At 41.3% G+C, this 16,290-nt stretch overlaps 1 protein-coding gene across 2 annotated transcripts in view; it reads left to right on the top strand.

The window, feature by feature from the left end:
• The window catches only part of CAPN9 (calpain 9), a 378,590-nt gene that overhangs the window by 337,384 nt on the left and 24,916 nt on the right, over nucleotides 1-16,290 (top strand). For both annotated transcript variants that reach the window (XM_075321862.1, XM_075321863.1), the window contains exon 17: nucleotides 15,145-15,223. In XM_075321862.1, the coding sequence (XP_075177977.1) occupies nucleotides 15,145-15,223 (79 nt within the window). The remainder of the gene's footprint in view (nucleotides 1-15,144; nucleotides 15,224-16,290) is intronic.

The following is a 16,290-nucleotide window of genomic DNA, read 5'->3' as shown; positions in this document are numbered from 1 at the left end:
TCCTACTCACCTAATTATGGAAAGCTTGTGTGATCAGTCCTGCAGCATGATTACTCAGGCTTTCTCAGTGCAGCTCTGACAACTGCGATGTTCTGCAGTGATCAAGTACTGAAGAACATTGCAGTTGCAATGAGAGTTCTGTGGGCTAATGTCCCATAATATCTTTATAAATGATCTGGACAATGGAATTATTGGAGAACTCATAAAATTAACAGCTGATACTAAGATGGGAGGAGTAGCCAACACTAAAGAGGAAAAAATGTATTCAAAAATGTCTAGACACTTTAACAATGGTCCAAGGCAAACAGAAATCGTATTTAACAGCGACAAATGGAAAGTCTTACATCTAGGTAAAAGAAATTTAAAAAGCATATATAGTATGGGAGGAATAGAACTAGATGATAACATCGGGGAAAAGGACTTGGGCATAATAGTGAATCCCAGATTCAACATGAGCTAACAGTGTGGTGCTGCAGCTAAAAGGCCAACAAAATTCTGGGATGCAAGCATTGCATCTAAATCAAAGAGGTAATTATTCCCCCATACTCTGCCCTGGTCAGATCACACATGAAATACTGTGTGCATTTCTGGGCGCCCCAATTCAAGAAAGACATCGATATATTGGAATAAGTCCAGAGAAGAGCAACAAGATGTTAGGTCTACAAACCTTGTCATATGAAGACCGGCTAAAAAACTAGGAATGTTTAGTTTGCAAAAGCGAAGGCTGAGAGGAGACTTAATAGCGGTCTACAAATATCTGAATGGTAGTCACAGTGCAGAGGGAACTACCCTATTCTCATTAGCACAAGGAAGTACAAGAAACAATGGGATGAAACTAAAAGGAAGGAGATTCAGATTAGACATTAAGAAAAACTTTCTGACAGTGAGGGCAGTCAGAGAGTGGAACAGGCGACCACAGAAGGCAGTGTAAATTGACATGTTGTGCAGCTACCCTAGCTTCAGCATGTGAATTTATCCTGTGGAGACGTGAGAGTCCTCAGCTCAGAAAAAAGAGAGAAAGTCCCACATCTCCCCAAACCCTGATCATTGGGCACGGGTAGCTGCAGTCTCCTGTGGAGAACACTTCTCCACAAGGAAGACATGCTGCGTCCAGGGCCCAGCATATGCGGGTGGTGGGCACATACTCTACATCTCTGAAAAAAGGGATTTAGACAAAATTCCAGATGGAAAATATACTGTAATAAGGCAAAGAGTGTCACTTTGATCCCTGTAGTGCGGAAGTGTCCATATTTTTAGGCGTGCACAAAAGTGTAGTCATCAACAGTTGTGGTCACGTTTGAAAAGACAGACACTGCTAAACAGAGTCCGGAATAACTCTACTGCCTTATTTGTGAATGGATCAGTTTCGGGTTTCACCTGAATCATGTAACTTGGGGACATAGATGAAAACCCCAATTTCAATGCTCAGCATAGAGCACAAGATAAATGTGAACTTATCCAAAATGTAACAAAATCGCCAACAAATAGCATTCAACTCAACCCAGAAAAACAGAAGTCTCCACTCAGGTCCACCATCTGTTCACAGAAATATTGAGTGCTTCCACATTAGTGGTAGCACAAAGGTTCTTGAAAAATGCTATAGCTCTCCCCCTCGAATAAAAAAATCCAACAAAATCTGCGCTCCCAAACCCAAATGTCCCCCTCTCTTTTAAGCACCACAATGTGCCTAAAACACAGTTAGCATTCACATGCCCGCTTAAATGCATGGGGTGCAGGTTTCCAGAAGCATGAGCTGGGCACAGTGTACGGGCACTACAATGTACTGAATACAACAAGGACTTATTTGCAATTTTTAATTCTGCAACATTCACAGTGTTTGACACCATGGGTGTTTTCTAGAGACTAAATCATCACTACACTCATAGAGGAGTTCCCAGAGAGGAGTAATTTACCAAATATAGTTATTTGAGGGGTGTTTCTTCTGTGCTAGCTGTGAAAATGAAGTCTGCAAAAATATTTTGAGAAAATCTGAGTTCCAGAAATCAATTGATGCTCCTTCCCTACCAACCCTAGTGGTGCAGCCCAGAGGTGTATCTAGGCTTTCCAGCACCCGGGGCAAGAATTCAGTTTGGCGCCCCCCGCCAACCAAGCAATTTGGGTGGTCGTCATGTGACCAATCACTCATATATGATTTGCACACACAGTCATGTGGTAACGAGCTTCTCCTAATAATTCTCTCAATGTTCGATGAGAAACGTATGAAGAAAAGCTAATTGTCACATGCAAGTATGAAAATCACTTATGAGTGGAGTGGCCATATGGTGACAAGCGAGCAGAGCTGAATTGTGACAGTGGGTATATTACACGCTGTTAGAACTGAGGATACTACACTGCTTAATTTTGTAATTAAAGGGATTGTCCAGATTAGAGATGAAAATCTGCAGTGACTCTATTCGTGACTTCAGGCTTCTGAATTCTTACAATGTATGCTTTGCACACTTTTAGGATTCTGCGATGCCAGTGACAAGAGTGGACGATCATGTGAGCACAAGTATGAGATTTGTATACTTGTGGCCACATTCTGATTTGACGTGTCCGGCCCCAGTCAAACCATTTTCATTGAGCATGTCGGTTCAGCACGTGACCACATCTGTGTAAATCGCATACTTGCAGCTTCGTGACCTCCCTCTCTCACCGCCGGCACCAGAGAATCCTAACAGCGTGCAGTGTGCACACTGTGAGAATTCACAAGTCTGCAGTCACATAGATTGACACACAGAGTGACTGCAGGCTCATCACAAACTTGGACAACCCCTTTAATGCTCCTAACAAATAAAAACATAGTAACCCTTAACTTGACAGATGTCACAAGCCTTTATTAAAGAGATTGTCCACCACTTTAACACTGAAGGCCTTTCCTTAGGATAGGTCACCAATGTCTGATTGTTCAGGATCCGGCACCTGACACCCCCGCCAATCGCCTGTTTTAGTTGTCGTGCCGGTGGTGGCCAGAAGTGCTCAGTTCTGGATCTGCTCCATCTTCTGATAGTGGCACCAGATTCCTATTAAAATCAATGAGGCGGATGTGCAGTACCCGGCCGCGGACACATGTGACTTAGTGCAATGCTCAGGAAAAATTGTGTAACGCATTATGGGGCCATTTTTTACCTATTCTTCTTGCAAAAATGGGAAATCTTGGGTTAAATCAACATTTTAGCGGTAAAAATGTAATTATCTTTTCTTCACTGCCTAATAGTATAACATTTTGCGACACACCTGTAGTGTTATTATGCTCACTGCACCCCTGGATGAATTAACTGAGGGATACAGTTTGTAAAATGGGGTCACTTGTTGGGGGAGTTTCTGCTGTCCTGGCACCTCAGGGGCTCTGCCAATGTGACATGGTACCCGTTAACTATTTCAACTATTCCTCACTCCAATACGGTGCTTCTTCCCTTCTTCACGTTATACTGTGCCTCAAAAGTAGTTTTTACCACATAGGAGGTACTGGTGTACTTGGAAGGAATTGCACAACAAATGGTATTGTTCATTATCTCCTGCTACCTTGAAAAAATTAAGGGTTAACACACCATTTTTGAGGTTAGAAATCTATTTTTTCATTTCCACGGCTCAACATTCTAAAATTCTGTGAAGCACCTGGGGGTTCCAGGTGGTCACCAACCATCTATATAAGTCCCTTGATAGGTCTAGTTTCCAAAATGGAGTCACTTGTGGGAAAAATCCACTGTTTATGCATATCAGGGGCTCTCCAAACATGACATGGTGTCTGTTAATGATTCCAGCCAATTTTGCAGTCAAATGGTGCTTCTTCCCTTCCAAGCCCTACCATGCTCCCAAATAGCTGAAGAATCAGATGGAAGAACAATCAAGGTCCAAAATAAAAAGCTGTATGCTTTGTGCTTTCTACCTGGATTCTGATTGCTATTCAATCTGACTACATATTTGCAACTTTAAAAAATAAGTGGACCATTATTGTTTTTTCCAACTTTTCAAAGGTAACGTATTGGTACAATTACCATTCAGCAGGTGGTACTAGTATCTCAATTTTGAAAATGTATGGTCCCTGATCGTTCTTCCATCTGACTCTTCAGATGACTTCCACCAGATATGTGGTATCTGTATACTCATAAAAAATTAAACAATAAATTGAATGGTGCATTTTTTCCTGTTACTCTTGTGGAAAAAAAGCTATCTGGTTTCAGTAAAACTTTTATGGTAAAAATGTATTTTTTCATTTTCATGGCTCAACGTTATAAACTTCTGTGAAGCACCTGGGGGTTGAAGGTGTTGACTAAACATCTAGATAAATCCCTTGAGGGGTCTAGTTTCCAAAATGGGGTCACTTGTGGGGGAACTCCACTATTTAGCCACTTGTGGCACTCTAAACGCGATGTGGTGTCAGCTAATGATACCAGCTAATTTTGCTTTTCAAAAAATCAAATTGCACTCCTTCTGTTTCGAGCCCTGCTGTGCACACAAACAGTAGATTTAAACCACTTGTGAGGTATCGGCTTACACAGGAGAAATCGCACAAATTTTATGGTGCATTTTCTCTTATTATTACCCTTGTGAAAATGCAAAAATTTATGGCTAAAGTAACTTTTTTTTGTGAGAAAAAGTAACATTTTCATTTTTTCTTTTACACATTGCTCTAGTTCATGTGAAGCACCTAAAGGGTTAATAAACTTTTTTGATGTGGTTTTGAGCAGTTTGAGGTGTGCACTTTTTTAATGGTGTCACTTTTAGTACCTAGTTTGTGTGACATAACTCTTATGCGGGCTTCACATGGTTCAATCTATCGTGCGATTGCACGAGCGATCGCATCCGCCCCCGTCGTTTGTGCGTCACGGGCAATTAGTTGCCCGTGGCGCACAAAGTCGTTAAACCCCGTCACACATACTTACCTGCTGAGCGACCTCGCTGTGGGCAGCGAACATCCACTTCCTGAAGGGGGAGGGACGTTCGGCGTCACAGCGATGTCACACAGCGGCCGGCCAATAGAAGCGGAGGGGCGGAGATAAGGGGGACGTAAACATCCTGCCCACCTCCTTCCTTCCGCACTGCTGGTGGGAGCCGCGGGAAGCAGGTAAGCTGTGTTCATCGTTACCGGGGTGTCACACGGAGCGATGTGTACTGCCCCGGGTACGATGAACAACCGGCGCCATTATAAATAAACAATTTTTTAAAAATAAGCGACGAGTACACTACTCACGATTTGTGAGCACTTCTGCGTCGCTCGAAGGTGTCACACGAAACGACGTCGCAAGCGATGCCGGATGTGCGTCACGAAAACCGTGACCCCGACGATGCATCGCGCGATTGTTCGTCTCGTGTGACGCCCGCATTAGATATAAGGGCATAAAAATTCACAGTTTGAAAATATTGAAATTTTAATTTATTTTTTTTGCCAAATTTCTGATATTTTCAAACACAATCACAAAAAATATTGGCCTAAATTTACAACTATCATGAAGTACAATTACAAAATACAATCTCAGAATCACCGGAATACTTTTAAGTGCTGAAGAGTTATAACCTGTTAAAGCAACACTGGTCAGAATTGCAAAAAATGGCCTGGTCAGGAGATTGAAAGTGGGCTTGTGGGGAATGGGCGGGGAAAAGGGTTAAAGTGGGGCCCTAAATGTTATACATTACTCCATTACAGTCAGCCATTTAGGTTCCAATTTAACATGTGCTGAGATCAGACTGTTTAAATGAGCACAAATGACAATATTTCAGTAAGGCTACTTTCACACATCAGTTTTCTGCATTCAGGCACAATCCTTTTTTTTCCTGATCCAAAGGATCCGGCAAAAAAAATGTAAAACCGTATCCACCGGATCCGGTTTTTAACGGATCCGTTATGCCGGATGCGTACAAAACCGGATCCGGTGGATACGGTTTGCATCCGTTTTTGCATCCGGTTTGTTCATTTTTTTGAAGGATCAGCTTTTTTAATTAATTTGGTGCATGCGCAGTTTACAAAAATGGATCCGGTAGCCGCATCCATTTTTTACCGCATTGCGCCGGATCCGGCGTCCATAGGCTTTCATTGTAAAACACGCTGTATCGCGCCGGATCTGGCGCGATGCGGTTTTTTTGCCGGACAAAAAAACGTTGCAAGACACGTTGCCTCCGGCCGCCGCTTTGATTCATTTTGCCGCATCCGGAAAAAAACGGATGCAACGCAAAGCCATCAGGTACAATCCGGTAACAATGCAAATATATGGGGATAAAACGGATGCGGTACCGTATCCGTTGAACCCGTTTTTTTCCGGATTGTACCTGATGGAAAAAACTGATGTGTGAAAGTAGCCTAACTCAGTGCTTTTTTCCTAGCCGCTTTACACAGGATGATGAAGAATGATGGAGACAGAACAATTACTAATAGATCAATCTGTTCTCATACAGTCTCATGTTATCAGCAACACATTTACAGTTTGCACTGGGTGATGTGCTGCTGAGAGCAATGATTTTTGTTCCACCATAATCCAATCACCAAATGAATGAGCAGCATTGAGTTCTTTAGGTGATTGCTGACATGTTTACACCTATCAATTGTGCAGCTGGGAATTCTAAATTAACCCCTTAACGACCGCGGGCCGTAAAATTACGTCCTAAATGACATAATCTTACTGCCCGCGGTCCTCCGGCGGCAGCATGCCGCGATCGGCACACATCTCAGCTGATTTTCACAGCTGAGATGTGTGCCTGCTAGGCACGAGCAGAATCGTTATCTGCTCGTGCCGATTAACCCCTTATATGGCGCTGTCAATACATGACAGCGCCATTATAAGCGCAATCGCGGTAAAGTTTTTACTTACCGCCGAAACCGGAAGTCACGTGACGCGATCACGTGACTCCCGATAGTTGTCATGGTAGTACAGGGTCATGTGATGACTCCTGTACTACACATGAATTGGTTTCACTTTCGCTGTGCCCGGGGCACAGCAAAAGAGAAAGACAGCGTATCTGCTGTTTACAGCCTTCCAGCTGTGATCAGCAGATACTGCAGAGCGATCGGAATGCTGATCGCAATAGCCCCCTAGGGGGACTAGTAAAATAAAAAAAAAAAGTAAAAAAATAAGTTTTAAAAAATTAAAAAAAAACAAAAAAACCTAAAAGTTCAAATCACCCCCCATTCGCCCCATTGAAAATTAAAGGGTTAAAAAAATAAAAAATATACACACATTTGGTATCGCCGCGTTCAGAAACGCCCGATCTATCAAAATATAAAATCAATTAATCTGATCAGTAAACGGCGTAGCGGCAAAAAAATTCCAAACGCCAAAACGACGTTTTTTTGTCGCCACAACTTTTGCGCAAAATGCAATAAGAGGCGATCAAAACGTAGCATCTGCGCAAAAATGGTACCGTTAAAAACGTCAGCTCGAGACGCAAAAAATAAGCCGTCATTGAGCCTAAGATCCCGAAAAATGAGAACGCTACGGGTCACGGAATATGGCGTAAAACGTGCGCCACTTTTTTCGGACAAACTTCCGATTTTTTTTTAACCCCTTATATAAAAGTAAACCTATACATGTTTGGTGTCTACGAACTCGCACTGACCTGAGGCATCACACCCACACATCAGTTTTACCATATAGTGAACACAGTGAATAAAATATCTCAAAAACCATAGTGCTATCGCACTTTTTTTGCAATTTTTCAGCATTTGGAATTTTTTTGCCATTTTCTAGTACACAATATGGTAAAACTGATGGTTTCATTTAAAAGTACAGCTCGTTCCGCAAAAAATGAGCCCTCACATGACCATATTGACTGAAAAATAAAAAAGTTACGTCTCTCAGAAAAAGAATGGCGAAAAAAAAAAACGGAAAGCGAAAAATCGGCCGGTCGTGAAAGGGTTAATAGTACACAGTATGGATAGGACACAGTATGTGACACAAATCCTGCATGTTATAAACACATATGCATTTGCACATGTATGTATGCACAGAGCAAATACACAGGGTACATACATATACATGTATTCAGAACACATACATAGACATATATGTATTCAGAAAGCATATTCATACAGTCACATTTATACACAGAGCACATACAGTACACCCAGACACATGTATACACAGAACACATACACAGACTTATCTATACAAAGAGTACATATATACAGAAACATATACTGTATATCTTCCAGGAGCAAATACAGTCTTATGTCTTCAGTAATATATATAACCAGGTGCTCATACATTCTGATGTCTTCAATAATACATACCACCAAGAGCCCAAACATTCTGATATCTTCAATAATATATACCCACCAAGAGTTCATGCATTTACAAGTCTTTAATAATATATAGATTAAAGTAGAACTTTGCACTCCATCCAAATAAAAAAAAAAATCGATTTTATTCTGGGTAATCGAAACCAAACCCAAGCAAAAACAAATGTTTCGGTCCAAATTGTGGACCTCTGTCAGTGTGCTGAAAATACTGTACATAATGACTAGAGATGAGCAAACCTGTTCGGTAAAAGTTCACCAGTTTCAAATTCAGTATGAGCCTGAGGGTCTCCGTTCAGACTCGGCAATCCCGAGCCCCTCCCTCAAAAGTCGGTAATGTTTGTTTTCTGCCCACGAACAATGGCCTCATTTCCAAAAATGCTTTTTAATAGCGTTTTCTATTTTTGGATAAGATTGCGGTGCTGTTTGATGTGGGGATGTGTAAAATTTGTGGAGGAGGAGGAGACTCTGGACCGGGAGAAGCCAGATGTGTGCAGCGCAATGGTTTATTTTTCATAACTTTATTTGTGGATGTTGCTGCAGCCAATCACGGTGCAGCAAACATCCACAAGGTTCAGACAGAAGGGCTTCTGTAATTGGCTGTCTAAGTTACATGTCCGTGTGCATATAAATCATGGACATGTTGGCTTGGTGTCATTTTGTGAATGTGAAAAGTTAAGGAAGCTGCTACCGCCGAGACTGCTTAATAGTGAGCTTAGTTAGGAGGAAATATGCTAGCTAGTACAGATAGATAGGAGAGAAATAGTTTACAATAGGGATATGCATTGTAGGTGAGCTTAGCTATTGGTTTAATGCTGCGTAGTTCTTATAGATAGGAGTGCAATAATTTACAATAGGGACATGCAGTGTACGGAAAGGTGTGTGTGTGTGTGTGTGTGTGTGTGTGTGTGTGTGTGTGTGCGCAACATATTTGCACACTTCTTGATTGAAATAAGGATTGGTAATTGTAGTGCCTGCTAAAGAGTTGCCAGTGAAGCATATAAATAAGTATTGCTATGCATTACTGGCTGCTGGGAAGTATGCAATCACAGTCATAGGTCTTGTTACCTGCATCGCCTGAAGAAAAAAAAAATGTGAAGCCTCTAAAAAGTGGTTCCTGGCAATTTTAATTGACTGGTGAAAAATCTGCAAACATAGTTATAGGTATTGTTAATTGTTAGTGTCTGGTCTACAAAAATTTTAGGGAAGGTATTTAGTGGTACCTGCTAAAAATTTGCTATTGAACAAGTTGAAAAGGTCTTACCGTGTTTGCTCCAAATGACGCAGTTAACCGCTTTTTAAGCTAGTGCCTTTTTAGTGCCTTCAGAATATTGCTAACTCAGGCAGTAACTAAATAATTTCTTTTGTGTTGGGTGTCTGACAGGTGTGGGCGTAGGGTTGCGAAACATCTGTTTCAATGAGAAATGCCACATTAACCATGAGTGGTAAATCATGATGAGGTTGCCATGGAAGGGAAAATAGGCAGGGTGTTGGAGGTGTAAGTGTGAGAAATTCTGTTAGTGATAGGTCTAGTGAGCAAACGCCAGCTCATCCTACCCCAAGAGAAACGTCTGTTACTGGACAGCTTACTAAACTAGGTTTCTTTGGCAGCCGCACTTTGCTTCAACTTCAAAATGAGGCTGATAAACAGCAGGTGTTAGAGTGGATGTCAAGTGCTGCATCAAGTGACATATCCTCCTCTTCCTACACCTCAACATCACACATACAGTAGTTAATCCCTACAGGTGCAACACCAATTACTCTTGTTTTGTGCCCGCGTCACAAATGTCCAACCGGTAAACTGACTGTGGTGAACCACACATTGGTGAGTCTGCAGAGCTGTTCACATATTCTATCCCATGGGCATCACAAGCTCGCTCCAAAGAGCAATCACTAAATGATGAAATGCCGATTTGTGGCAGACAGCACCTGCGCTTCTCTCATCTACACTATTGCCCTCCTATCTGTCTCTTTTACCTAAATTTAAACCCACTAAGCTAACCATATGTGTAGCAATACCATCTACAATTATTATAAATTTCAAAATGGTGCAGACATCGCATGGCCACTGTTTATATGCAGAGGGACTTGACTTAGGCAGGCAATGACACAAGGTCTTGTGTCTGAATTTTGTGTATGTTTTCTGCGCCCTGAATATCCACATGTAAATTTAAGAAAAAAAAAACAGTCTGCTTCTCCTCTCACCTCTCCTCTCATCAAATACACCCCCCGCTCATCACACAGCACCACGATCATAGCCAGAGATAGAAGAAAAGCCGTGAACACTTACCGATAAACACCAAACTTTGCCGACTTTTGAGAAAAGTGCTCATGCATCCGAACCCCATTTCCAAGTGGGCAAGGCTCCTTGTGAATTTGAGATTGGCAAACCTTTTCCGAACAAGTTCACTCATCATAGTTACATAGTTACTTAGGTTGAAAAAAGACCTAGGTCCATCTAGTTCAACCTTCCTCCACCAGTTCTACATTTAGTCACTAAGTCATTTATAACCAACAATGTTTTGTGTACTGAGGAAATCATCCAGCCCTTTTTTAAAAGCTGTTATAGTATCTGCCATTACTACCTCTTGTGGTAGTGTATTCCACAGTCTGACCGCTCTAAGTGTAAAGAACCCTTTCCTATTTAGGTGTCGGAATCGCTTTTCTTCCACTCGCAGTGAGTGCCCCCTGGTCCTTAGTACTGTCTTTGGAAGAAATAAGTCATGTGCCAGTCCTTTATATTGACCACACATGTATTTATACATATAAATGAGATCTCGTCTGAGACGTCTTTTTTCTAAGCTAAACATATCTAACTTTTTCAACCTGCCATCATATGGGAGGCCTTCCATTCCTTGTAATAGTCTAGTTGCCCGCCTTTGAACTGACTCTAACTTCTGAATGTCCTTTTTAAAATGTGGAGCCCAAAACTGGATCCCGTATTCCAGATGTGGCCTTACAAGTGATTTATAGAGTGGTAACAATACGTTGGGATCACGGGATCTAATCTCTCTTTTTATACACCCTAAAATCTTGTTTGCTTTAGCAGCTGCTGCTTGACATTGAGTGCTGCTGCTCAGCTTATTTGTAATGAGAATACCCAAGTCCTTCTCCTGTTCTGTAGTCCCGAGTTTACTTCCATTTAATGTATACGCAGCTATAGGATTACTCCGTCCTAGGTGCATTACTTTACATTTATCAACATTAAATCTCATTTGCCAAGTATCTGCCCATTCTGACATCTTATCCAGATCTTTTTGTAATATTGTACTATCCAGGTCAGTTTTTAATATCCTACATAGTTTGGTGTCATCGGCAAAGACTGACACTGTACTATCAATCCCATCCACAAGGTCATTAATAAAGAGAGTAAAAATAATCGGTCCAAGCACAGATCCCTGCAGCACCCCACTGCTGACTATAGCCCATTTAGAGAATGTACCATTAATGACTACTCTTTGTTTCCTATCTTTTAGCCAATTCCTTACCCAGTTGCATATTGTGTCCCCTAGTCCTTGCTTCTGGAGCTTTAGTATAAGGCTATTATGTGGTACAGTATCAAATGCCTTTGCAAAGTCCAAATAAATCACATCAGCTGCATTACCAATATCCAGGTTTGAACTTACCCCCTCATAGAACCCCAACAGGTTGGTTAGACACGACTTATCTTTCATGAATCCATGCTGTTTGTCAGTTATCATATTATTTTCTGCAATATATTTTTGCATGTCATCCCTTAAAATGCCCTCAAAAACTTTGCATACTACTGATGTCAGGCTTACTGGACGGTAGTTGCCTGGATCTACCCTCTTACCTTTCTTAAATATCGGTACCTCATAAGCAATCCTCCAATCCTGAGGCACCAACCCTGTTACAAGCGAGTCTAAAAAGATGAGATACAGCGGTCTGTCGATTACGGAGCTCAATTCCCTCAATATTCTTGGATGAATGCCATCTGGCCCTGGGGATTTGTCAATGTTTAATTTACTCAGACGTAGGCGTACTTCATCTTGTGTTAAATTAATTATATCGGGTGGCGGACTTTGATTTTTCACTTGTTGAATGATCCCTGGTACAGTCAGTTCCTTGGTGAATACAGATGAGAAATGCCTATTTAATATCTCAGTCTTTTGTTTGTCCTCTATAACTAACTTGTTATTATATTTTAAGGGGCCGATACTATCCTTAGTTTTCCTTTTGGCATTAATGTATTTATAAAAGATTTTGGGATTTATTTTAATGTCATTGGCGATTTTTGTTTCAGTAGCTAATTTTGCTTGTTTGATTTCTTTTTTACATTTCCTATTGATAGCTTTATACTCCTGCAATGCTATTTCTGTATTCTCAGCCTTTAAGATTTTAAATGCCCTTTGTTTTTGTTTTATTATACTTTGTACAGTCTTATTTATCCATAGTGGTTTCTTTTTATTCCTGGACATTTTATTACCAGAGGGTATACGTTTTTTACAGGACTCTAGTAGTATATCCTTAAACTTACCCCATTTATGTTCAGTATCCCCAGTTACCATGACTTTGTCCCAATCTACACATTTAAGCTCTTCGCTTAATTTGTTGAAATCAGCTTTCCTAAAATTCCAGGTTTTAGCATTCCCCCTTTGAAATGTTCTATTGAATATTATGTTGAAGCTTACCATATTATGATCGCTGGTGCCCAAGTGCTCCCGGACCTGTAGATCTGAAATGGTATCCGGTCTATTTGACAGGACCAGATCTAGCAAATTATCTCCCCTGGTCGGTTCACCTACCATCTGAGAGAGGAAATGGTCTTGAATGGTAGATAAGAACTTACAGCTTTTAGCAGAACCAGAAGATTCTATGTCCCACTGTATGTCTGGATAGTTGAAATCCCCCATAATAAGAACCCGATTATTCTTATTAGCTGCCTTTTCAATTTGTTCCAGCATTTCACCCTCTATTTGTTCAGGTATGTTAGGAGGCTTATAGCAAACTCCAATTAGCATTTTTCCATTATTCCCCTCCCCATGTACATTTACCCATACTGACTCTACATTGTTGCTGTTCCCCTCAATGTCATCATACAACACAGGTTTTAGGTTAGATTTGATAAATATACACACCCCACCACCTTTTTGGCCTTTCCTGTCCTTCCTAAATGTACTATAACCCTGTATGTTTGTCACCCAGTCATGGCTTTCATCCAGCCAGGTTTCCGTAATGCCCACCACATCATAATCCATGGTTGACATAAGAGTCTCCAATTCATTCATTTTGTTTGCAAGACTTCTTGCATTTGCCAGTAGACATTTAATCCTATTAACACCTTTATTACTCCTAGCCTCCCTACGTTCCTTGTATGTCCCATCCCCCCCCTAATCCTTCATTGACCCCTACCGTCTCCCTGTCTCTATCTGCTCTATCTATCCCCTTATTTGCTCCACTACCCTCCCTCCCCCCCGATCCTAGTTTAAAAGCTCCTCCATCCGTCTGACCATTTTCTCCCCCAGCACAGCTGCACCTTCCCCATTGAGGTGCAGCCCGTCCCTACCGTAGAGCCTGTAGCCGACTGAGAAGTCGGCCCAGTTCTCCATGAACCCGAACCCTTCCTTCCTGCACCAATTTCTAAGCCACATATTTATCTCCCTAAGCTCCCGCTGTCTTTCTAGTGACGCTCGTGGCACCGGTAGTATTTCTGAAAACACCACCTTGGAGGTCCTGGACTTCAGCTTCTCTCCTAGTTCCCTGTAATCATTTTTAAGGACCTTCCACCTGCCTCTAACTTTGTCATTAGTACCAATGTGCACCATGACCGCTGGGTTTTCCCCAGCCCCACCCAGCAATCTGTCTATCCGATCCACAATATGCCGAATCATCTCCAGTCTCGAGCACTCCAATGCTCGATCGAGTACTGTGCGAAGCACACTTGCCCATCACTAGTTACCACAAAGTGACACTGGTCAAATTAAAAAAAAATTGACCTGGTCAGGAAAGTGAAAACTGGCTTTACTATGAACAGGTTAATGAAATAATGAAGTTTGATTCCAAACTGATGTGTGACGCACTTAGAATTTTTATGTGTAATGCTGAGCCACACGGGGATTACTGCGTGTCCTGCAAGACACTCAGCTCACGCTCGCAGCACAGCGAGAGCCAAGTGTCATGCGAGGGTCATTGCGACCAGACCACAGCTGCAGGGGGAGGGCCGGCACTGCGGAGGGGAGGGATTTATCTCATTCTCTCCTCCATTGCCGGCAATTACGGTTCTTGCACTGCACTCATGTTACACCGGTGTAACGCGAGTGCAATGCAATGTTTCTCTCGTACCATAGACTTGTATGGGTGCGAGTGAAACAAGCTCGCATTACACCCGCAGCATGCTGTGACTGTTTTCTCAGTCCGATTAGGGCTGAGAAAATAATCGCTCATGGGAGCCGCCCCATAGAGTAATATTGGTCCGAGTGGAATGCAATTTTTTATCGCATTCCACTCGCTCAGTTTTTCTCGCCATGTGTCCTAGGCCTAAGCAGCATTTCTGCAATGTGACAGGTTCCTTTTAATTTTGCTACAGTATAAGGTGATACATTAGGTTTGATTATCTCTCTACCTGATCCATGTAGTGTGGGGAATCTCTCTTCATGACAATAATGCTTATTTGTGGGACAGAAAATACATAAATGACGCTTTGTGTACTAGTAAATATTGTGCATTAGCAGCAAATACGTATGTTCAAATGTATAAAACTCTGCATTATATCTTATTGAATGAAAGTTCTGTTTCCTTTGCTTATCAGGTCTCTAAATAGTCAAAAACCTCCTCAGCTATACTTTAAATATGTAAAATATTATGTGACTGCTTAATGAAAACCTGAAGAACTCATTTTCTTAAATTATCTTGAAAAATGGTAAAAGTAACCTGTGGTAACCTTTATGTTTTAGAGTCTATTTATGCAGTTTGACGTCGACAATTCAGGAACTATGTCTTCATATGAACTTCGCCTAGCTCTGAAGGCTGCAGGTAACAATAGACTTGCATATTTTTCAACAGGAAAAGATTGTTCTGTAAACTAATAACCAATAGTAACAAATACATCAATGAGAAATACAAAAGTGGCAAATGGTTACCTGGCTAGGCTGTTATTAGGGTAGCCACAATAGTAGAACACTACTAAAGGAAATTCTGGATTCCCTGATCTGGTAGCTACAAACAGGTTTCTTGTCTAATGGTTAAAAAAATGTGTTGAAAAAACAGAATGGCTGTTCTTGTTAAAGAGGGGGGACACCTGGATACATTGAATGCCATGGCAGCTGCTGGTAAAAGAATGAACAATTGCAAACAGTTGTTTGAGGTACAAGGTGTTGTGAAATGGGTATAATCCCATCAAATCACAGAAAAATAGTATACTCCTAAAATTCAAAATTTTATTTATAGAAAAGATTAAAAGCACAAGCAAAATATAGCCCAAAGGGTATCAAAAAACAACAAAAAAAAAAGACCACAAACCAAATAACCCCAGCTGGTTAAGAAGTGGACAGGCAGGTGATATGCCCAAATAGTAGTTATATCACTGTACCAGTCGACTTGTATCGCAGGTCAAAATAAAAAAAATGTCCAATAATTAGACTACCCAAATATCAATCTCGGTCAGGTCAGGTTCACACTATTTGGCTGTTTGTCATGTCCTGTTGCAGTAGTCCAGCAGTCAGGTAATTAGTACAGATGGACAAAAGTCACCTAATCTCAGTTGAGTTGATTTCTGATATTACTCTGTATCTGTAATGTCAACACAACAATACATAATAAACAGGCACAAAATACACACAACAAAAAACAAGAAGGGCCTTTAGTGAGTCCAAGACATCAATCAACACCCAATGTAAAAAAAATCACCTCACGCGTTTCCCTCCTATACAGGGAGGTCATCAGGGGTATTAATGGTGTAATATGTCAAAATAATAATGGTTGTTTTTAAGATAAAAAAAAAGGGAAATTATCACAGCTCACCTAGATCTATATGTATCCCAAAATGGTGGACGTTGCCAGCCGAATCAGGCCGGATCCTGATGCAGCAAGCAAATTCAGAA

The sequence above is a fragment of the Anomaloglossus baeobatrachus genome, chromosome 8 (genome assembly GCF_048569485.1).
Source record: "Anomaloglossus baeobatrachus isolate aAnoBae1 chromosome 8, aAnoBae1.hap1, whole genome shotgun sequence".
Taxonomy (NCBI): Eukaryota; Metazoa; Chordata; class Amphibia; order Anura; family Aromobatidae; genus Anomaloglossus; species Anomaloglossus baeobatrachus.
This window is presented reverse-complemented; position numbering and strand designations above follow the sequence as displayed.